Here is a 24,730-nt window from a genome sequence, read left to right on the forward strand (position 1 = left end):
TATTTCAGGGGGGGATGATTTTGACCGTTTTTATTTCGGGGGGAGATGCCATCCCCCCTCAACTTGAGAATGATTAGGACTAAATAAATGCCACTAATGGTTCTGAGGAGCAGTCACTGCAGCTGTGTGGGACTGCAGAGACATATTTCCATCACAGGAGCAGACCAGCACCACAAACTACAAGAAAATGCTTAAATATGACGGATTTACAATGACTCTGTCAGGAGAAGGGACTCATTTTAGTTTTCCTTCTGGCAGATGATGGATGTTTGGTTTTTAAATTCCCTTTGAGATTGATGAAATGCTTTTCCGTGCGTCAGGTGGCCCAGAAGGTGAAGCACTTCTTCAGGATGTACTCCGTGAACCGCCATAAGATGACCACGGTGACGCCGTCCTACCACGCTGAGAGCTACAGCCCTGACGACAACCGCTTTGACCTCCGACCTTTCCTCTACAACACTCGCTGGACCTGGCAGTTCAGGTGCATCGACAGCCAGGTCACACATCAGCTCCAAGGGCTTTTCCTGTTACATGAAATCACTGTTGATGCACTGTTACTCATTCTAGTAAATATCTACACATTTTTTTTTGTTTTCTCCCTTTTTGTCCCTTCAGGTGCAGACGTCACCAGAGGAGCCAAAGCAATAGGAGCCAGAAAGCTGCGGTGCTAAAATCAACTGGAACAAATCAAAGAATCTCCTGATGGAGACTGAAGATAAAAATCATTTGAAGATTTTCATAAACCCACCGTCCTTTTAATTGGGCTTTAACACATTGTTTTCAGGGTATATAAATGTGTGTGTGTGTGTGTGTGTGTGTGTGTGTGTGTGTGTGTGTGTGTGTGTGTGTGTGTGTGTGTGTGTGTGTGTGTGTGTGTGTGTGTGTGTGTGTGTGTGTGTGTGTGTGTGTGTGTGTGTGTGTGTGTGTGTGTGTGTGTGTGTGTGTGTGTGTGTGTGTGTGTGTACAGAACTGTCTTAGAAAATTAGAATATTGTGATAAAGTTTTTTATTTTCTGTAATGCAATAAAAAGAAACTAAAATGTCATACATTCTGGATTCATTACAAATCAACTGAAATATTGCAGCCTTTACAATTTTAATATTGCTGATCATGGTTTACAGTTTAAGAAAACTCAAATATCCTATCTCAAAAAATTTGAATATTCTGTGAATCTTAATCTTAAACTGTAAGCCATAATCAGTAATATTAGAATAATAAAAGGCTTGTAATATTTCAGTTGATTTGTAATTAATCCAGAATGTATGACATTTTTGTTTTTTTAATTGTATTACAGAAAATAAAGAACTTTATCACAATATTCAAATTTTCTGAGACAGTCCTGTGTGTGTCTTTTTAATTGGGCTTTAACACATTGTTTTCAGGGTATATAAGTGTGTGTATGTGTGTGTGTGTGTGTGTGTATATATATATATATATATATATATATATATATATATATAAATATGTATATGTGTGTGTATATGACATGCACAGTTTAGAAATGATTAGATTAGCTGTTCTCATAATCTTTTTTTGTTAAAATGTCTTTAAAACAGCAATCAATTTTGCTGAAAGTCAGGTGACGGTAAATCTGAAACAAGAGACTTTAACAAAGTAAAATGAGCATGTTGATGTGTTCATACTGAAAAGGTGTGTGATGTGATTACAGGTCACGGCTTGTTCACAATATTTCACTCTCAACCAAAATGGATAATTTAGTGTTGGCAGCAAATAAAAAGCTGAATCATTCATTTTTTAATATATTTATGGGTTTTTTGACAATCAGTTGTCAGCTTGCAACTCTCGTAACGGTTGTGAACGATGACCATAAATATTATTACGTCTTTTGCTCGTGTGCATCTCTCTGGAGTGTTGGTATTTGTGCGTAGGTGGAAACTTTGTCCAGAAGGTATAATCAGTTGCAAAATAAATCTCTCTCGGTGGAAGATGAATTGTGAATTATTACTGGAAACTGCAGCAGTCTCACGTATTGGGTGGAAAAAAGTGAAGCCTTTAAACATTCTCAGTCTGGAAACAGATTAGTTTTGACAGGTATTCAAAATGAAAAATAATAATTGAAAGTATACATAAAAAAGTAATGAATAAATAATATATGCATATATTCATATACAGGACTGTCTCAGAAAATTAGAATATTGTGATTTTCTCTAATGCAATTACAAAAACAAAAATGTCATCCATTCTGGATTCATTACAAATCAACTGAAATATTGCAAGCCTTTTATTATTTTAATATTGCTGATCGTGGCTTACAGCTTAAGAAAACTCAAATATCCTATCTCAAAAAATTAGAATATTCTGTGAATCTTAATCTTAAACTGTAAACCATAATCAGCAATATTAAAATAATAAAAGGCTTGCAATATTTCAGTTGATTTGTAATGAATCCAGAATGTATGACATTTTTGTTTTTTTAATTGCATTACAGAAAATAAAGAACTTTATCACAATATTATAATTTTCTGAGACAGTCCTGTATGTTAATATATTCATATAAACTGCAGCAGAATCTTCATGTAAGGACTCGTTAACCTGGAGATTCTGCACTAGAAAGGTAGGAAGTGCCATTTGTGAATTTAGTACTTTCTCCCTTAACTTGGTATTGGTACCTTGTTAATAAAGTTCTTTAAAAAAGTTTCCACACATCACTCTTAAACACATAAACATACACAGGGACAAAATATCCAATACTGTTCAAGGGGCCCCATTTGTTTTTACTGATTACATTTTTAGTTTGTTTGTTTAGAGCGCTTGGTTTGGTTATTTTTATTTTATTAGTATTATTAAACATCACTAAGACAAATTATTTTGAAAAAATTTAAAAATCTCACTCCAAACAAACCTCCCAACTTGAGAGCCCTTAATGTTTCTGTCCTCTGTAACGTCATGGCCTCCTGTCCTGCACGGTTCTGCTGCAAAGACCCTTCACAGGAAGTTGGTTAAAACCTCATATTTGATGTTTCGTTATTACTGTTTCCCAGTACGGTGTGAGCGGTTTCACGCCGTGTTTGCAGCGTGTGAAGTGAGTGGTCTTGCAGCACAGGCCATTTTCAAAGTTTCATTGCCACGTCCATCATTTCTTGCACGATGTAAAATTGATAATATGGGATGTTGAGTATTTGATCCTTCAAAATACACAACCCATGACATGAATTGCATTAAACTTTGGAAAAGTGGGGAAAAAAACAACAACAATTCATTTATTTGATATTCATTCAGTCATTCGCCTTTATTTAGCCAAGGAGGTCATTCTTATTTATAATGACGGTCTGGCAAGAGACAAGGACCACTGGGGGTAAAGGACGTGGTTTAGGGAGTAAAACAGTAACATTGTAGCTCTACAAAGGTAGAAAACCATTAAGCAGCATGTTTTGGCAAAGCAGCAGAAATCTGCAGAACACCGGTGTTCTGACCATTTCTGCTACCTGCAGAGAAATGCTACTTTCTGGTTCTGCGCATGCGCACAGTCGATTTTCAAAGTTTGATTGCCACGCTAAATTGATAATATGGGATGTTGAGTATTTGATCCTTCAAAATACACTACCCATGACATGAATGCATTACACTTTGTGAACATTCAATTCAATTTTATTGTATAGCGTCTAATACAACAGATGTTGTCTCATACAACATTATACGATAAAGAGAAAAAAACAACAATTCTATCGCTTTATTTGATAGTCATTCAGTCATTGGCCTTTATTTAACCAGGCAGGTCATTAAGAACATTCTTATATACAATGACGGCCTGGCAAGAGACAAGGATCATTTGGGGGGAAAGGAAGTGGTTAAAGTGGTAAAACACAGTAAAATTGTAGCTCTACAAAGGTAGAAAACCAGACATATATACTTTTTTTTAAATTCTTTATTTCAAATTGTCAACAATACATTATAAAACAAACAAAACATATATAGAAACAGTTGATGCCAGGGGATTAGTCACAGACAGAAATTATAGATCAGTTCAAAAAAATGTTATACATAACTTAGTGGTTTGGATGGCTTTTCTATTTTTAGAATATTGGATTGTTGCAATGTATTGTTTGAATGTATTTTTAAAGGCCGGGAAAGATGGTATGTGATTAGAGAATTTAGATTTGTGAATATGAATAGACATGTCTCCTCCTCCTCCCATGGAGCTGCTGCGATACGTCAACGACGCCGCCATCTTGGATGTGGCAAGACTGCGCTGTAAACTAATACAAGTAAATGGACTTATTTTCATAAAGCGCCTTTCTACAAAGAAAAATACGTTTTACGTCTCATATATTCATTCAGACACGCACTAATATAGTTGGGAAACAGTTAGGCACCAAATATAATATATTTAATTTTCTCAGATGGCAAAAATAAGAACTTTATTGATCCCACATAGGAGTAATTCATGTTATATCAGCTATAGAGAACAAGGTAGTGCCGAAAAACAATATATATCCCCCCTCACAAAAATAAGAGAAATAGAGAAACATATTTTATCATCAACAAAGCATATTTTACATAAACATATTAAAAAATTTTCAAGTAACAAAATAACATTTGAACCATTTTTCAGATTTTTTCAGTTATTTTATTGTCTGAAAAATGGTTCAAATATGTTATTTTGTTTTTTGTTTTATTAATGAGAAAATATGTTTCTCTATGTTTCTTATGTTGGAGGTGGAGTTTAAAGCGTTTAAAGTGACGGTGTAAAGTGATATTTGACGCCTGCCCGGGGAGGAGTTGCAGCTCGACTTCCTAAAAACATGTTCGGCGTGTCACCTTCGCCCTGCTGTTCATGTTCATGTGACGCTCAGTAAACAGTAAACTAGTCTGAACCAGCTCCGTCTGCAGCCTCTACCGGCAGGTCCTGATGGAGACGGACCGCCTGCTGGTGGACCCCCCCGGGGACCCGGCCCCCGGGGACCGGGACCCCCCGGGGGGCCCCCACCCCCAGGGCTACGGCTCCTGGCCGGCCCCGCAGCGCGGAGCCGCCAAGCGCCACCGACGCATGTCCTACTCCGTCGCCGGGGAATCGTGCAGTCTGAACGGATACCAAGGTGAGCTGCGCCCGGGGGCGACACCCGGCCCTGGAAATACGGAATTAGTCCGTAACTGGGAATTAAAAGTTGCGTTCCGTATTGAACCAATACAGACACATACAGGACTGTCTCAGAAAATTAGAATATTGTGATAAAGTTCTTTATTTTCTGTAATGCAATTTAAAAAAAACAAACATGTCATATATTCTGGATTCATTACAAATCAACTGAAATATTGCAAGCCTTTTATTATTTTAATATTGCTGATTATGGCTTACAGTTTAAGATTCCCAGAATATTCTAATTTTTTGAGATAGGATATTTGAGTTTTCTTAAGCTGTAAGCCATGATCAGCAATATTAAAATAATAAAAGGCTTGCAATATTTCAGTTGATTTGTAATGAATCCAGAATGTATGACAGTTTTGTTTTTGTAATTGCATTACAGAAAATCACAATATTCTAATTTTCTGAGACAGTCTTGTACATGTATTAGTTTCACCTTTTAAGTTGAATTATTGAAATAAATTAACTTTTACACCATATTCTTCACCTGTATCTTTATTCTACATCTGGGCTGATGGACAAACATAGAATAGGATATTTCAGTTGCTACATGGTTGTCTGTCTGTACAGTCATGCAAGTTCAATGCTATTAAAGCACTTTAAACTTTAAATCAAAGCATTTAGTTTTTTCATATACATTTCTATGCATTTTAGAAGTTTTGGGGATGTCTCTTTTCTTGGTGCCTGCACTGCTGAAATCAGGGTGTCCCTTATTTGCATTTCTGAAAGGTGTCAGCCCTGGCTGCTCCCAGAGCTGGATTGGTTTAAAAGTCCTGTCTAAAGAGAAAAGGGACAAGTGTTGCCATAGTCGGCACGTTGTAAAGGGGTCGTTGTTGGAAATGATAGTCCCAGTATTTAGGAGAGTAAGCGTTGTCTTGCTAAACAGATGATAGTTTATGTAAAGTTGTGTATAGATAGAAAGAAAATGGGTTGTTTTCCCACAACCAGTCTTCTCAGACCGATTACCTTCTGAAATTACTCTCAACTGAAAAAGTAATAGTGTAATCTGCTTACTGATGTTCTTGCATGCAATTAAAACAGTTTACTGAATGAGAACGTATTCCTGGATGATGTGTTACCTGTAGACAGGTGTTTTTGGATGACGTGTTACCTGTAGACAGGTGTTTAGTTGCTTTTCTCTCCTTCTCTTTGTTTATTCATTGCTTTTCTGGTCCCAGCTTTCCATTTCCATCCCCTGCCGAGGCGGGTGATTGTGTTTTTGGTCCCTACGACTGTGAGGGCCTGAACACAGATGCAGCACCAATTACTCAAGGAAGAAATGAGATGAATAAAAAACTTAGAGGCCGAAAAGAGACCAGATTTCTTTTTTTTTTATCATAACGGTTTGATCATTCCACGTATGAGTGGAATTAATTTCCCAAACATATCACACAAACAAACAAACAGCATAATAACATTCAAATAATTCTTTAAGCAACATCTTTTGAATCAGTATAAGTAACAATTATAGAACATTGAAATAAAGATCACTTATACAAGCAGCTGCTGAGACTGATTGTCTGACATGCTGGAAATTGAAACATATGTATTTTATTCTTTCTTTTTTTCTGTATTAGATCAGTTGTGAAGTTCTAGACTACAAATGAAATGAAATTGTGGACTGCTTTTCAGACTTTTTGACGCCCTCAGATAAATCTTAACTGTGCAGTGTTTTTGTTTTGTTCTCATTTGGCTGTCTGCATTTTGTGAAATGTCTCTGCTTTTTTTGCAGAGTATTTTTAATTTGATATTCTCTTTATCTAGTGGAAATGTATGTGGTTTGCTTTTATTATGTGACGTTTAGTACTGTATTATTTTAAAATGTTGGCGGACCCCAGGAAGAACAGCTACAGTCATGCTGTTGCAAATGGGGATCCTAATGAAACCATTCCAGCTCCCGGTGTTACTACTTCAGTAGGAAGAAGTCGTGTTTCTGGGCAGGTGTAAACCGGCTCCACGTGGACGAGCACAGGGTTTCTATGGAGCTAGAACAGTCTCATCATTCACAAATGCACACGCCAATCCACAAATGCACAGGACAAGATTCACAAATGCACAGACCGATTCAAATATGCACAAAACAATTCACACGTGCGTAGGGCAAGATACACAAATGTATTTTTTGATGCACACACAAATATAACCTGATTTACAAACATTTTTTTTGTCTGTGAGCTGCGCTGGATTTGCCTGTGACTTTTGAGACTCCCCTGACGTGACTCGATCCACAAATACGTTTTTTTTAACACGGAAGAATCTGCAACCAATCAGATGTCTTCCTTTGTTTCAGCCAATCATAAGAGCGCACCCCACGTGGGGGACGATTTACTCGTAAACCAATCAGATTAAAGGGGCGGATACACCTGCTGTTTGAACTGCGTTAGCGCCGTTCGCTTAGAAAAGTGATTCAATATTTCGTAGTACTGTATTTTCTGGACTACAAGCCACTACTTTCTTCATAGGTTTTCAACCATGCAGCTTATACAAAGGTGCGGCTATTCTGTGGATTTTTCTTCCACCGTTCAGGGCGCTCTAACTGGAATTAGAATCAACACTAAGACAAAATAAATGCAAAGAAGAATACGCTACTACTTCTTTAGCAGATAGAAGTAGGTAGAAGCAGATTTCAAACGGATAAATAAATAGCAGTTATTTTCTCTTGGTTCTGTCCTGTTTTAATCAGCAAAGTTGCTGCCGTGTTAAAAGACACTGTTAGGAAAGATCTATTTAGGTACAAACATGTGCATCATTTACAGTTCAAAATCCTTCTGTACATGTAGTAAATATTTAATCTAACAACATAAATATCTGCGGCTTGCATATCTTTTTTTAATTATTTTTTTTTAAATAGAGCGGATGCGGCTTATATGCAGGTGCGGCTTATAGTCCAGAAAATATGGTAGTTTAATAAACCAGCTGGTGGAGTAAAGATAAATAAACCAGACAGCAACACAGATGGAGAGGAGATCACTGCTCTGCTTTTCTTGGTATCTCGGTAAAGAAAACAGCGCGATCGGAGATGTTTGTCGGGCCGTTCAACCAGAGCCGTCTGGAGACTGGAGACTCTTAGTCCTGCAGATGCAGCAACTGATGATGAGAAACAGCGCAGATATTTTTTGCATTTGCTCAGTTTTGTTAGACGACATGTTACATGGGATTGTCCTGCTGATTCAGCACAACCCCAGACGGACGGCAGCAGAGAGCTGGCCGTCATCCTGCCCTACCTGACGGGGACGAGCTGCAGCGGCCAGGTGGCGTGTGCATTTGTGAATTATGAGACTGTTCTAGCCCCATAGATTTCTGTGTGTACTAAACAAGGGTGTAGTGGAGGAATGTTATTAGTGGATCGTCTGTATGGATAAGCCGGTAATAAGATCCTGACTATGACACATCGTCTATGTCTACCATGACACATTCTTCTGTGACGCATTCGTGGAAACGCTGCCTGCTCTCTTTAGTTCTGCCTGTTCTGCACTGCTCCATCTCTGCTCCATCTCTGCTCCGTCTCTGCTCCGTCTCTGCTCCATCTCTGCCCCATCTCTGCTCCAACTCTGCTCTAACTCTGCTCCATCTCTGCCCCATCTCTGCTCCAACTCTGCTCCAACTCTGCTCCATCTCTGCTCCATCTCTGCTCCGTCTCTGCTCCGTCTCTGCTCCGTCTCTGCTCCGTCTCTGCTCCATCTCTGCTCCATCTCTGCTCCGTCTCTGCTCCGTCTCTGCTCCGTCTCTGCTCCATCTCTGCTCCAACTCTGCTCCAACTCTGCTCCATCTCTGCTCCAACTCTGCTCCATCTCTGCTCCATCTCTGCTCCAACTCTGCTCCATCTCTGCTCCATCTCTGCTCCAACTCTGCTCCATCTCTGCTCCAACTCTGCTCCAACTCTGCTCCAACTCTGCTCTAACTCTGCTCCATCTCTGCCCCATCTCTGCTCCAACTCTGCTCCAACTCTGCTCCATCTCTGCTCCATCTCTGCTCCATCTCTGCTCCGTCTCTGCTCCGTCTCTGCTCCGTCTCTGCTCCATCTCTGCTCCAACTCTGCTCCAACTCTGCTCCATCTCTGCTCCAACTCTGCTCCATCTCTGCTCCAACTCTGCTCCATCTCTGCTCCAACTTTGCTCCAACTCTGCCCCATCTCTGCTCCATCTCTGCTCCATCTCTGCTCCATCTCTGCTCCATCTCTGCTCCATCTCTGCTCCAACTCTGCTCCAACTCTGCTCCAACTCTGCTCCATCTCTGCTCCATCTCTGCTCCGACTCTGCTCCATCTCTGCTCCATCTCTGCTCCATCTCTGCTCCATCTCTGCTCCATCTCTGCTCCATCTCTGCTCCATCTCTGCTCCATCTCTGCTCCGACTCTGCTCCGACTCTGCTCCATCTCTGCTCCATCTCTGCTCCATCTCTGCTCCATCTCTGCTCCATCTCTGCTCCATCTCTGCTCCATCTCTGCTCCGACTCTGCTCCATCTCTGCTCCATCTCTGCTCCATCTCTGCTCCATCTCTGCTCCATCTCTGCTCCATCTCTGCTCCGACTCTGCTCCATCTCTGCTCCATTTCTGCTCCATCTCTGCTCCATCTCTGCTCCATCTCTGCTCCGTCATACTCCGACCTGGGCTACATGTTCCTCAGAAGGTTTGCCTTTTTGGACAAAATGTAGAGATCACAGCACTTTATTAGAGAAGTTTTCCCCAATTCCACTTCTGCACTGGAATAGCAGAAGAATTGCCTTTTTTTTTGGGGGGGGGGGGTAGAAAAAAAGAATCTGAAGTGTTGCCAGCTATATGCATGCAACCACTGCTCAGCACTCCCAGATATCAACAGTGTGTGAAACATTCTCCCTCCATGTGAATGTGCTCAGCATCCAAGCACGCAATGGCCTGAATGTGCACGTACACTTTTATTTTTTATATATATTTTCATTAGGGGGTAAGGCACAGTAGAACAGGAATCACTGACACATTTACATTGAGTATCTTATTATTTCTGTATGGCAATCTACAATATACAGGACTGTCTCAGAAAATTAGAATATTGTGATAAAGTCCTTTATTGTCTGTAACGCAAAAATGTCATAATTCTGGATCATTACAAATCAACTGAAATATTGCAAGCCTTTTATTATTTTAATATTGCTGATCATGGCTTACAGCTTAAGAAAACTCAAATATCCAAATCTCCAAAAATTTGAATATTCTGTGTAGCAGAGCAGTGCTACGGGGTCCTGTCCGACCGACAGGACAGAGAGGACACGGGGTTTTGTGCGAGAACTCTTTTATTCAGCAGAAACTCTCACACGTGCACAAGCACCTTCTCCCACAGCAGCCCCGAGCTCCTGTGCAGCCACGCCTTATGAAGGCAGGCAGGGTGGAGAGGTTGATGGGACACACCTGTCCCCAATCAACCTGAGTGGCTGCTCCTCCACCCTGCCACATTCTGGGAATCTTAATCTTAAACTGTAATCCATAATCAGCAATATTAAAATAATAAAAGGCTTGCAATATTTCAGTTGATTTGTAATGAATCCAGAATGTATGACATTTTTGTTTATTTAATTGCATTACAGAAAATAAAGAACTTTATCACAATATTCTAATTTTCTGAGACAGTCCTGTATAGGATATTTGACACCATAAAAATACTGTGCATCTCAATGGAATGAGAAAAAGATATAGTCTACCTCCTAGGATGTTTTTCTTGATTTTAAGGACTAAACATTACACAATTCAACGAAAATAATATTAATAATGATAAATGAATAACTGAAAATTATTTAAAAAAATGATGAATTAAAAAGGAAAAAAAAAGAAAAAAAACACCCAAAAAACAAAGAAAAGGTAAACAAATAGATAAAAAGTTCACATACACTTTATCCACCATCTCATTCAGTCATTTTTCAGGAAACTTAAACTCCCTCCTCCTCCACCAGTGAGGACTCAAACATTAGTGGGATTTCACCAGTTCCTGCTGTATCTCTGGTAGTGTTGCACACTAGTCTGGTAAATGATTGTAGTTATGAGAGGAGGAGGATGCGGGAGGCTCAGCCACACCTTCACCTCAGTCACAAGGTGCATCTCACTTCCAGCTTCCGCTTTCTATTTGGTTAGACGACATTTTTGTTCATTCTGTTGATCAGGAAATGCATGAAATTCTTCAAAGTGAAAACTCTGTGACGAAGGCACACAAGCATCTCCTTCCATCCTTATCCAGAGTCTGTTCCAGGCTAGAGACACTGCCATAGATAATAGAACCAAAACTAGGATAAATACTAAAGAAAGATGCATATCGGTTACAGGAGTTAAAATATGGAACAGCCTAAATAATGAATTAAAAAACTGTAGTTCAATAAATACATTTAAAACGATGTATAAATCCAATATAATCGAAAGATACAGAACATTAGTGTGATACAAAACTATACAGGACTGTCTCAGAAAATTAGAATATTGTGATTTTCTGTAATGCAATTACAAAAACAAAAATGTCATACATTCTGGGTTCATTACAAATCAACTGAAATATTGCAAGCCTTTTATTATTTTAATGTTTCTGATCATGGCTTACAGTTTAAGAAAACTCAAATATCCTTTATTGTCGCCGGTCTGGCGTCCCAGCACAGTGAGATGACAACCAGTACAACCCATCAGGGCACAGACAAAACAAATAACATAAGACATGAGTCAACTGGTGAGAACAGATCAGAGAAAGGATGACATTGGGGATGGGGGAGGGAGGAGGGAAAAAAAAAGGCATCCTCATACTGTGTATAAATTCACAGTGTGAAAGTGCAAAAAAACACCTCTGCACAGAAAGCAACACGACAAATTTAACATCACATGGCTTGCACATGTGTGTGTGTGTGTGTGGGGGGGGGGGGGGTTCTAGGGGCGGGGGGGGGATCCCGGCACAGTACCCCAAGTGAGCACCGCAGCCATTGGTGCGGCTCTCAAACCTGTTGACTGTGTTGGGGGGCTGATAAGAGGGGGGGGGGGGGGGGCGAGGAAGGCGTTGAGTTGAGGGAGGTGTGGTTATCAGTAAGTGTATGTGTAGCGATGAGTCCGTGAACTTTGCTCAAAGCTGCTCCTCCTCAGCCAATGTCCTTGATGTTATCAGACGGCTCGGTACAGTTCTGAAACGAGGGTCCGCAGGTGTTCGTGGGAGAGAGGAGGGTTAGTGGGGGCAGAGTCACCTTGTTTACATTCCACCAGGAAGATTGTGACCAGAGCGATCGGTCAAAACCGCCCTGTCAAGGCCAGATTATAGAATCAACAATTTTCAAAACAGACGGACTCAGTAATTTTCCGTCTGCCTTTAGTCTCTGGTTCATCAATGGCGACTCCAATCAGACGAATTTGTGATCAATTCCCGCCAAGCCGAGCTTCCAACTTCTCCAAGGTCTTCTCCATCTTGCCAATGAGCTCAAAAACCGCCGCCAGCCTGCGATTCTGTTCGAGAATCGCATCCAGCTTATGGCTTTGCTCCCCCAACGTTAAAGTCTGAGTGTTAGTCGCAGCGCTTGTCCCTTCAGCCACGTCCAGCAGCTCTGAAAGAGCCAAAACAGCTGTCGACGACTTACGTGTTTGTCAGTACACCAGGAATCCCCCTCTTCCTATCAAGAGAAATCCTGCTATCATAAATCCAATTATGAAGCATCTTCAACGTCCTCGACAGACAGAATCGCCAAACACAACGGTTTCAAATGTTTCCAGGAATCCATTGTGTATCCAGCAAAAAATGTCCCATCGGGGCAGGAGGGCTCCCTTACCCCTTGACTTCTCATCGCAAAAATGTGGTCAATTGTGCTGAGAGACCAGTTAATCAATTCCATGATTGTAGAATTTCAGAGGAGTGAAAAGAAGAGACTCTGAAGACGAGACAGGAAAAAAAGCAGTAGCAGGGCAGATAGATAAGGGAGAGGAGCAGAAAAAGCTTCTGCCTTCGTCGAGAGCCGGAAGAAGAAATATATATATATATATAAATACAGTATATATATATATATATATTATGCTCCATACAATATGAAACGATTACAATAATAAGAATAATTGTTGTTGTAATAATAATATTTATGGCCTTTGGTTTCCTTTTGTTTTCACTCTTCTAGAGATTGTTCTTGTTTCCTCTAAGCATTGATTTACTTTCTCTGTTAGTTCTGAGATCCGTCTTCTGTTTGTTTTTTACTTATTTACTCATATTTACGTTTGTCTTCCTTCTTGTTTTGCATGTGTGTTTACTTTGCTGTTTCTGTTGTTGTTGTAGATTGTTTGTCCTTGTTGTATTAGTACAGTAGTAGTACTATGAAGTAAACAAAGTTAAAAAGGGAGGGTACAATAAGCTCAGGCTTCAGCTACACCTTTTGGTCGGTTTATTCCTTACTACTTTTTTATTATTTCTTTCCTACAAAAGGAAACGAAATGCAATGTATTTATCAATGGAAACTGATGGACCAAATAAACTACTACTACTACAACTAGTCGTTCATCTCCAGATCTGTCTCTCATGTTCAGGTGATGAGGAGCTGTACATCCAACAGGCTGTTGTTTTCATTGAAGATGCCGTCCATGTGAGTGCACTCTTGTTTTTCTTTAAGTTATAAGAAGTGGTTATATACGGTGGCCGAGACCCGCCTTTGCTGAAAATAAAAGTAACGCTGCAAACAGAAACAAACGCCGCTGCAAATTAAAGAAACGCTGCAAATATAAAGAAACGCTGCAAATAAAAAAAAAACCACGCAAATAAAAAAGCCACAATAGAAGTGAATTACTGGGGACTATTTTTGCTGATGCACCGGTGTTTTTTACGTGAGAGGAGAAGAAGAAGACGAAGAGGACGTAAGTGAAAAGGAAGAAATAAGAAGAGTGAGTAATAAGAAGAACAACGAATGAGAAAATAAGTGAAAAGGATAGTGTTCAATGTTCATGTGTGTAATTTTTAATGTGTTAGGCACCGGTGCATCGGCAAAAATAGTCCCCGGTAATTCACTTCCGTTGTGGCTTTTTTATTTGCGTCGTTTTTATATTTTATTTGTAGCTGGGTTTATTTTATTTGCAGCAGCGTTTATTTTTGTTTGCAGCGTTTATTTTATTTGCAGCGGCGTTTGTTTCTGTTTGCAGCGTTACTTTTATTCTCAGCAATGGCGGGTCTCAGCCACCGTGGTTATAGTATCAACTCCCTGACCACTTTATTAGGTATCTAGGATCCTGTTTCTTCTGACTGTATTCACTGGTGTGCCGTGTGTTTCCTGCAGTTCCGCTCCATCAACCACCGGGTGGACGCCGGTTCCCTCCGCCTGTACCGCTGCTACTACTCCAGGATCTGCCAGTGGTGCGTTCACAAACGCTAGTCCCCGTCATTACAGAGCACTTCTACAAATAGGATTCAGTTCATACTAACACATTCATTTTTGTCAAAATTATTATCCTATAAATACAACAGAGTTTGTGTGGAAGGTTGTTTAGCTCAGGGGTCGGCAACCCAAAATGTTTTAGAGCCATTAACACAAAAAAACAAATATGTATGGAGCCGCAAAAAATGAAAAGTCTTGTATCAGCCTTAGAATGAAGGCAAATGGAGAAAGTCGAAATGTCGAGGAAATAGTCGAAATGTCGAGAAATAAGTTGAAATTTCGAGAAATAAGTCGAAATGTCGAAATTAAAAAGGAAAGGAAAAAGGAAAAAAAAAAGATAAAAAAGGGAAGAAAAAAAGGAAAAAAAAGAGAAAAAAGAAAAAGAAGAAAAAAAAGAAAAAAAAAGTGAAAAAAAGGTCCAACATTTTTGATAAAGCTCCATGAGCCACTAGGGCGGCGCTAAAGAGCCGCATGCGGCTCTGGAGCCGCGGCTTGCCGACCCCTGGTCTAGATGAATTCAACGGCTGTCGTCAAAATAGAGATAAATTCTGCATATTTATTTAAAAAAAAAATGGTTTTGATATTTTGTAAAAAATGTAGTTTTGACTAAACGTACTGGGCCCGGTCCCCGGGGACTTGGGACGGCTTGCACCTCATTTTCATTTCATTTTTACCGATTTATGAGAATTTGGTTTTTAGCATTTTATGCAAATGTAACCCGAGACAGTATATAAAGTAATGAAATATAGAAAATGTATGCAATTATAACTGAAAACTTTAATGTTTTCATACCTTTAAACATATTTAAAGGCAAAAACATGGCACCAGTTATTCTTGTGTCCAACAAAACATTCCTCTTTTGGGCATAAACAAAAAAATACCAAAAGTTGTAATGTTATGATGAAAAAAAAATTGATCTTTAGATGTATGAATCGATTCTTAGGAATTAATATGAGAATCGATTTAGAATCAGAAAATTGATCTTTTCAACACAGGCCTACTAAACAGAGAGGAAAAGAGAGGAAAAAGCTCAAATGTTGTGCAACCTATGACACACTGAAGCTGGCGATTGATGATTTTTTGTAGAAAATTAACCGCTGGATTAGATAGCTGGATTTTTACATGACAATAGCTCATTCCAGAAGAATGTTGTTTACCTGCTACGAGGAACAGCTGATCCTGCAGAGCCTGCTCTTACAGTTCATATATGTTCATTTATAAAGCCATTCCTTCTCATTTATCTTCTCTTTTAACATGGAAACAAGGAGGTTATAATCTCCGCTCAACGGACATTTTGCATTTGGTTGTTCCAAAAATAAGAAGTGAATTTGTGCAGAAAGCTTTTATGTTTTCAGCAGCAGATCGTTGGAATAAACTTGGAATAAACTTCAATCCCAACTGCATTTAGCAAACCTCAAACCTGTGACTGAGTTTAAAGCTCTGATGAAAACAGTGAAGTTCAGAATGTCTGTATGCAAGTGTTTTAATTAATTATGTTTTTATGTAATTAATGTATTTGTTTGTTTGTTTTTTATCTTTTAATTCTGTAACTGTGTTGCTGCTATCTCGGCTCCCGATCTCAACGGGACTAACCTGGTTAAATAAAGGCTAAATAAATCAATAGAAAAGGATTAGGTGGGGGGCTTTTACAGATATCGTCTTGCGCTATATACAGGACTGTCTCAGGAAATTAGAATATTGTGATTTTCTGTAATGCAATTACAAAAACAAAAATGTCATACATTCTGGATTCATTACAAATCAACTGAAATATTGCAAGCCTTTTATTATTTTAATATTGCTGATCATGGCTTACAGCTTAAGAAAACTCAAATATCCTATCTCAAAACATTAGAATATTCTGGGAATCTTAATCTATTTTTCCATCAAACAAACACGACCATCTTACACTCCTTTTCAGGGTTGATTCAAGTTTAGTCGGAATCACTTGGTAAAAATCAATCAATACTCTTTACAATTAATTTTTGCTGAATCCTTGTGTCCCCCCCCCAGGATCCTGGGCCTGGTTATATCCGTGGTGTTGCTGCTGGCGTTCGTGGAGCGGCCCACCTCCCTGTCCGTGTCCTCGGACCCCCACCACCGCCGGGAGTCCTGGCAGCCTCCGTGTGGCCTCACGGAGAGCATGGAGATGATCGGCCTCAGCATCCTGGCTCTGGACCTGGCCGTCAAGGTGATTACCAGCACTAAAGAGAACATTTCTATGGAACCATGGAGCTGAAATGAACATTTGACATAACATTTGCCTCGCACGCTGGCCACTTTACTAGGTACACCTGGTTATGACTGATAACCAGTACTGGAGTTGAGGGGGATGAGGGGGGATGGCATCCCCCCCTGAAATAAAAACGGTCCAAATCATCCCCCCTGTAAAGCTGTCATCCCCCCTTTCCATCCCTTATGTCATTTCATCAATGAATGTGGTTTTACTGCTATTTCAACATTTAGAGTCATCACCAGAAAAATAACACCTGTTTTTTCTACTTATTTTAAGTGAAAATCTACTTGAAACAGGTGAAAATTGTTGTTTTTTCCAGTGATGAGTCTTGTTTTAAGTGTAATGAGATTTTTTTACTAAAATGAGACATTTTAGAAATAAGACAAATATTCTTGTTAAGATTTAGAGTTTTTGCAGTGATCCATTTGACTTATCCTGTGAAGGACAGAGTCATATTGATAAGTTCAGAAAAGTGTTTTTTATTGTTGTGTTTTGATGTATTTGATGTAAGCCCAGTGGATATTTAAAGCTTACAGAAGGCTGCATTTAACTGCTGCTATGTCATTCCTGCAGTATTTCTTCAGGTGTTTTGGTCACTGCTATTATTTGTAATATATTATATTATTTGTAATCAGCACAAATTATCTGTCCCCATATGATCAAATCCACCATCCCCCTTGATTCTTTTTTTACAACTCCAGTACTGCTGATAACTGTTTGCTGTAACTTACACTGTTGAAACCACTGTGTTGCTTTTGCCTGGTTTTGTCCTCAGAGCTACCTGATTGGCTGGGAGGAATTCAGGAAGAGCAAATGGCTGATCAGCTACACCGTGGTCATTTCAGTGTCCGTCATCGACTGGGTGTTGTCAGTCAGCATGATGTGCAGTGAGGTGAGTCTCAGGCCCGTTCACACGCAGCAAAAACGCAGGTGTTTTTATGCGTTTTGGCCGTTCGTTTACACGAAAACGAAGCTCAAAGTCACCAAAAACCATCATTTCTGAAAACTCCGGCCAAAGTGGAGATTTGCAAAAACTCCATCTTCACGTTTGCTTGTAAACGGAGAGAAACGGACATTTAGGCTTCAGAACGTCACGTTATGAGACAGAAACGTCACCACACTGCAAAAACCCAAAATCTTAACAATTCTAGTTAAAATGTTTCATTTTTAGTCAAAAAATCTCATTACACTTAAAACTTAAGACTCCACTGGAAAAAAGTGAAAATTTACTTGAAACAGGTGAAAATTGTCAAATAATAAGTTATTTATCTGGTGATGACTCTTGTTTTAATTGTAATGACATTTTTTGACTAAAAATGAGACATTTTAACTAGAAATAAGACAAATATTCCTGGTAAGATTTTGAGTTTTTGCAGGGCAGCGTCATGTGTGCGACCTGTGTTTACAATTTGTTTGGCCACCGTCAATATTTTCTTGTATTTTACCTGTTTTATATTCTAAAGTCACACTTAAAAGTAACTCCACTTCTCTGTCACTCCAAACCAAAGACTCTGGTTCATCTTGGAAGTAACTGGAAGTTACTCGTGTCATTTGTTGATGTTTTTTTCCAGGATTCTGATTGGCTAGCATGACTTTATCTTCTCGTTACACTGCCCCCTGTAGGTTTGGCTGCTCATAGCACCTTAACAGATATTTATGCAGGTTCCTGGAAATGATGGTATTTTTCAAAACGTAGAGGGGGAAATATCAGTTTTTGTAAATACCCGGCTATGTGTAAACGTGGCCTCAGGGTTCTCTACAGCCGTTCTGCAGAAGCCTGTTCCTCCACACTGATGCATGACGTAGACATGGCTCTGCTCTCACCAGAGAACAACCCTGGCTGGAGTGTGAAGTCACATGACTCGTTGCTTTATTAAGAGCTCTGAATCCTCTCTGCACGGCGGGGCGTGCTAATGTAGCCGCAGGGAGCACCGCATGTCAATCACGTCAGCTTTGGCTACCACTTCCTTCAATCCATCCCCACCTAAATATCTGCAGAGCCCCCGGCTACGGAAGAGTATCAGGGCCAGGCAGGAGAAAAATAAAAGATAATATTTTAGAGGAGGAAGATTTTTTTTTCATTATGCACTTCGAGTCGAAATGTCGAGAAAAAAGTCGAAATGTCGAGAAAAAAGTCAAAATTTCATGAATAAAGTTGAAATGTTGAGAGAAAAAAGGCGACATTTCGACTTTTTTCTTGAAATTGTATTTCAACATTAATCTCGACATTTTGACTTTTTTCTCGACATTTTGACTTTTTTCTCGAAATGCACAATAAAAAAAAATCTTCCCCTCTCAAATATTTTTTCCCCTGCATGGCCCTAATACACTTCCGTAGCCGGCGGACATTTGTAGCAGAATATTTCGTCTCCAAGTCAAAGGTAAAACATGTAAAACATGTTGACAGAGGTGAAATCAGAAATGACTGTGGTGTTTAGTTTAGCCGCCGCTGGATCAGTCCAAGCGTCTGGTTGCGGTGCTAAGCCCGGTAACATGCAGCAATGCAGACACACTACCTTTATTGAACTTTATGGTCCTATGTATTACAGAGTTAGGACAGTAATGTTTAAGCCTAATGCCTTCATTTCTCCTCCATATCAGTGCTGTTGAGTCAGTTCTGGCCAGTGTTGGCTGAGCAGTCATTGATGTTGGACTCTGAACTAGGCCTGTGTTGAAAAAATCAATTTTCCGATTCTAAATCTATTCTCATATTAATTCTTAAAAATCAATTCGTATGTCTAAAGATCGATATTTTTTATTTATTTTTTTCATCATAACATTACAATTTTTGGTATATTTTTGGATGTTATGCCCAAAAAAGGAATGTTTTGTTGGACACAAGAATAACTGGTGCCATGTTTTTGCCTTTAAATATGTTTAAAGGTTTGAAAACATTAAAGTTTTCAGTTATCATTGCATAAATTGTCTATATTTCATTGCTTTATATACTGTCTTGGGGTTACATTTGCATAAAATGCTGAAAAACCAAATTCTCAAAAATTAAAAACCGAAATCGACCGAAAATGGGAAAAAATAAAAACGGAATGCAGGAAAAAATCAGAGCGATTCCATAGTTCCTCTGTTTCCTCCCTGGATCTGTTTGATAATTCTGACCCACATGATGGTTCTGTTTGCAGTTCTATCAGCATTCTGGGAGCTGATTGGTCCTTACAGCATCATTAGCTGCAATACTTGCTGTTGAATCTCAATATAACACTAGTATTAATATGTTGCATAACTACAGTCATATAATTCATGCAACAGCTCAAAAAACAGTTTTAATAACATTAACCTAAATCAATATCGGAATCAAATCGGATTGAACCAAATCTTGATAATGGATTCTGAATCTTAAGAATTGGAATTGATTCTTGACATGTGAATGGATCCCCAGCCCTGCTCTGAGCTGAGAAAGTAGGGTTGATCTGTCCGTAGCTGAACGGCTTTATAGTCGCAAAAGTCTTTTTTTATTCAGACTTAAATGGCACGTTATTTTCCAAATGGTGATATTTTTTGTCTTTCTTCTCATGGTTAACCAGACATTCAGAGTACGGCGGCTCCTGCGGCCGTTCTTCCTGCTGCAGAACTCCTCGCTGATGAAGAAGACCCTGAAGTGCATCAAGAGGACTCTCCCTGAGATCGCCAGGTACCTGAACCCTTCTCATCGTCTGACAGGATCTGCACACCTATTTACCTTTTTAAACACGACTGGAAGGAAACGACCCGTCCCCCCATCAGCTGGGCTCACACAGGACGCTACACTCAGCGGTGTGACGGTTGTGAGCGTGAACTGAAACTGACAGTTTAAAGTTCCTTTCCCACCACTGACACCAGAGAGACGTGTTGGGACTGCTTTGTTGTTCGTTCGTTTTTATTTATTTTGAACATGTATAAAAAAAACAAGAAGAAAAGATAAGAGAAACAAATACAGGTTACATTCCAACACATAAAGAAAAAAAACCACATCAAAACATATTTCAGTTACATGTTGGAAAAGGAGTGGGAGGAAGTATAAACTTATTTAATCCCACCCCCTTTCCACAACTAAACATAAATTATATGCCTGTATTTACTTTTTATACTATACACTAATTTGTATAAATAAATATATATCATTTTTACAAAAATAACCTGTTTAATACCAAATGTAAGCTCTATCATAAATATAATATAACTATGATATAAATATAATACGTATATCTATACAAACGTACAAAGACAACATGATAAATAGCAGAACACACAGCTGCTGATCTTTAAACACATAAACTATGTCTTTATATTTCTTCTTAAATTGTTTTATATTTGTACATTGTTTTAACTCCAAATTCAAATCGTTCCACAGTTTGATTCCACAAACTGATACACAAAAACTTCTTTTTGTTGTACGCACAAATAAAGATTTGAAGTTTAGGTTTCCCCTTAAATTCTAACCCCCTTCCCTCCCAATGAATCATTTCTGAATGTTTATCCGGTAGCGAATGACTTTTTGCTTTAAACATTACTTGTGCAGTTTGAAATGCCACTAAATCCATAAGTTTTAATACTTTAGACTGTAAGAAAAGTCACTTTGAAATTCAGTTCAGTTCAGCTACATTTATCAGGTGTCATATCACCACAAATTTCATTTCAAGGCACTTCAACTCATTCCACATTAGTCAAATTTAATTCAATTCAATTGTATTTATATAGCGTCTATTACAGCAGAAGTTGTCTGTAGGATCTTTCCAGAGACCAGAACATGAACATAAACCCCCGAGCAATTATTACATAAACAATGGCAGGTAAAAACAAGAATACAAAATACTCTTAAGTCTCTCTTAAAGGGGACCTATTATAACATCTAATACCTATTTCAAACAGGCCTTGAATGTCTTAAAAACAAGCTTTTGGTTGTTTTTGCTAAATAAATTAGAAATTCAGCCTCTGATCCATGTCTTTATCTTCCCATTCTCTAACCTCATTATCTATGCAGGATTCTGAGTGGGCGGGGCTATGATAATGAGGCTCTGTGCTGATTGGCTGCCTGAATGACGCGATACGCCGCTACAAAAAAATTGGAGGAAGCTCCGGCCGGTGGAGTTAGTTGTGGGCGTGGTTTCACGTATCGGAGGCCAAACAATGTAAATCAATCCGTCGTTCCGTAACTTTGGGGAGCAGAATCTTATTGGCTCGTAGATCCACATCACACTGGACGGATCATCCAGGCGGCTGTACAGACACTGCAGAATCTGGTTCTTTCCTCCTTCTCTGAGTTGGCAGGCTGAGGGGAGACCACTTTATATATGTTAAAGCAAGAAAAAACCTGTTTTTCATAATAAGTCTCCTTTAAGATTCTATATTTATTTCCAGGGTGCGATTTGTGAAAAAACCAGAGGGGGAATAATTTTGAGGAATATTTTTATTCAGAAAAATTACCACACAACAGCGGTCCAACAGTATAGGCTATGAAAACTAGTTTCTTGTGTAAACCTTACACTTAAGCTATATAACGTACGCGGTAGGCCTATTTTGAACATGAACTGAACCACTGCATTTGCAGAAATATTTTCTCCTAATATTGTTTTTAAATGTGACAAATAAAAATAAATAAACAAAATTAATATTTTTTTAATTCTTTCTCGATATCAGTTTAACAGAAAACATGGGAGCTCCTCAGTCGGGGAGATGCTGCTGTCCTCCATCCCATCACCAATGTCACATCTGGTTTCATCTTCTGTTGCATTTTTTCTCTGGATTTTTGCTTGTGTAAAATATGATGATATGCTGCTCTGGATTCTTTTCATTTTTTCATTCATTTGACTGACTGTATCTTTTATTTTGACGGGCCGGAAGTCAGACTTTTGGAATGCAAAAAAAAAACAATTGGTTTTCAAAATAAACAAGCGACTCACTCCCGGTATCAAAATCACACACAAGCAGAATGAACACGGACTCTGTGTGTTTTGGTTGTTATTACTTGTTAATAATTACTATGTAATGGTGAAAATACTTTGGGTGGGGGGGATACATTTTGTCCCCACCGAGGATAAAAATAATTCAGCAGAGGGTAGGACGTGTAAACCAGAGGGGGGGGAAATCCCCACCATCCCCCCCGGCAAATCACACCCTGATTATTTCCATTCAAATGACTTAGTTGTTCCACACAGAGACTTTGTGAGTCAGCATGTAAGGTGTGGCAGACTTACTGACTCCTTTCTGTGTCCTCTGGAGTGTGAGGACGAGTGAAACCTACACTAGTTAATGAGAAGGTTTCACCGCTGCAGCTTGTGCTGCATGCATGCACACCCAGGAGGGCGGGGGCCCAGCCCTGGAGCACATTCTCCTCCCGTCTTCAGCTAACCTGCAGCTCTCCTGTCTCCAGGACTCGAGTTGAAGGGGGATGAGGGGGGATGGCATCCCCCCTGAAATAAAAACGGTCCAAATCATCCCCCCCTGAAATAAAAACGGTCCAAATCATCCCCCCTGAAATAAAAACGGTCCAAATCATCCCCGCCTGAAATAAAAACGGTCCAAATCATCCCCCCCTGAAATAAAAACGGTCCAAATCATCCCCCCTGTAAAACTGCCATCCCTCCTTTCCATCCCTTATGTCATTTCATCAATGAATGTGGTTTTACTGCTATTTCAACATTTAGAGTCATCACCAGAAAAATAACTTATTTGACCATTTTCACCTGTTTCAAGTAAATTTTCACTTGAAATAAGTAGAAAAATCTGCCAGTGGAACAAGATTTATCTTCTCATTACAAGCAAAAAAATCTTGTTCCACTGGCAGATTTTTCTACTTATTTCAAGTGAAAATTGTTGTTTTTTCCAGTGATGAGTCTTGTTTTAAGTGTAATGAGATTATTTTACTAAAATGAGACATTTTAACTAGAAATAAGACAAATATTCTTGTTAAGATTGTGAGTTTTTGCAGTGATCCATGTTACTTATCCTGTGAAGGACAGAGTCATATTGATAAGTTCAGAAAAGTGTTTTTTATTGTTGTGTTTTGATGTATTTGATGTAAGCCCAGTGGATATTTAAAGCTTACAGAAGGCTGCATTTAACTGCTGCTATGTCATTCCTGCAGTATTTCTGCAGGTGTTTTGGTCACTGCTATTATTTGTAATATATTATATTATTTGTAATCAGCACAAATTATCTGTCCCCATATGATAAAACCCACCAACCCCCTGATTTATTTTACAACATGAGTACTGGCTGTCTCCTCAGCGTGATCCTGCTGCTGGCGCTGCACCTCTGCCTCTTCACCATGATCGGCATGCTGCTGTTCGCCAAGACCGACGTGAGTGGACACGCAGCTCCCTCACACCCTGACCTGATTACAACTGCAGATTACAACTGCAACTCACACAACAATCACTCCATCCTATAAGAGTTCACTTAAAAACATCATTATATTTTTTAAACAATATCTTTATTAATTTTTCACTTTTACAAGTAAAGAATGGATACATACTGTAATATAATCTACAGAAATGCTAGCAAAACAGGCAAACAAACCAACAGAACAGAAAAACAAAACAGATTCATATAAATTAAACTCTGGTTACAGTAAAAATGTAGAGTATGACCAGTCAAGAAACCCCTGCAACATGACATTAGAGACATCAGGCTCCACTGATGGCAGCCTTTAACAGTTGGTACTTTTTCATTGATCTACTGCTATAAAATATTCTTCTCGTTGCATAAGTCAGAATACAATACAGCCTCCATTATGTTTTGATGTTGGTGTTGTCTTAGGACGCCCAATACGAGAGATACGAGTCCATCTCCAGTTTTAAACCCAATATCTTTTCTATTTCAGATAGCACATTAAACCAATACATTTGCAGTTTACAACATGAACAAAAACAATGAGTTAGGAACCAATTTCTATCTTGCATTTAAGGCCCGTGGGTGAGAGTAGGACTGAAGTGAAGTCTACGGTTGGGGGATATCTGCATTCTGTGTATAATATTTAACCGTATTGCTTAGGCGCGATTGCAAACTGAAATTGATTTAGCATACTTAAAAATATATTTAAAGGTGAATACAAATTT

The 24,730-nt window shown here is 39.1% G+C and overlaps 2 protein-coding genes across 2 annotated transcripts in view; both read left to right on the forward strand.

Moving 5' to 3' along the window:
• Positions 1 to 850, forward strand: part of nadsyn1 (NAD synthetase 1) — a 26,734-nt gene extending 25,884 nt beyond the window's left edge. The window contains exons 20-21 of the mRNA XM_061708191.1: positions 321 to 497; positions 616 to 850. Of these exons, the coding sequence (XP_061564175.1) occupies positions 321 to 497; positions 616 to 648 (210 nt within the window). The 3' untranslated portion in view covers positions 649 to 850. The remainder of the gene's footprint in view (positions 1 to 320; positions 498 to 615) is intronic.
• Positions 851 to 4,870: 4,020 nt separating this feature from the next.
• tpcn2 (two pore segment channel 2) overlaps positions 4,871 to 24,730 on the forward strand; it is a 71,099-nt gene continuing 51,239 nt past the window's right edge. Inside the window, exons 1-7 of the mRNA XM_061707802.1 lie at positions 4,871 to 5,057; positions 13,605 to 13,660; positions 14,345 to 14,421; positions 16,457 to 16,634; positions 17,455 to 17,571; positions 20,219 to 20,325; positions 23,901 to 23,973. Coding sequence (XP_061563786.1) covers positions 4,871 to 5,057; positions 13,605 to 13,660; positions 14,345 to 14,421; positions 16,457 to 16,634; positions 17,455 to 17,571; positions 20,219 to 20,325; positions 23,901 to 23,973 — 795 coding nt within the window. The remainder of the gene's footprint in view (positions 5,058 to 13,604; positions 13,661 to 14,344; positions 14,422 to 16,456; positions 16,635 to 17,454; positions 17,572 to 20,218; positions 20,326 to 23,900; positions 23,974 to 24,730) is intronic.

This window comes from Cololabis saira, chromosome 2 (genome assembly GCF_033807715.1).
Source record: "Cololabis saira isolate AMF1-May2022 chromosome 2, fColSai1.1, whole genome shotgun sequence".
Classification (NCBI taxonomy): domain Eukaryota; kingdom Metazoa; phylum Chordata; class Actinopteri; order Beloniformes; family Belonidae; genus Cololabis; species Cololabis saira.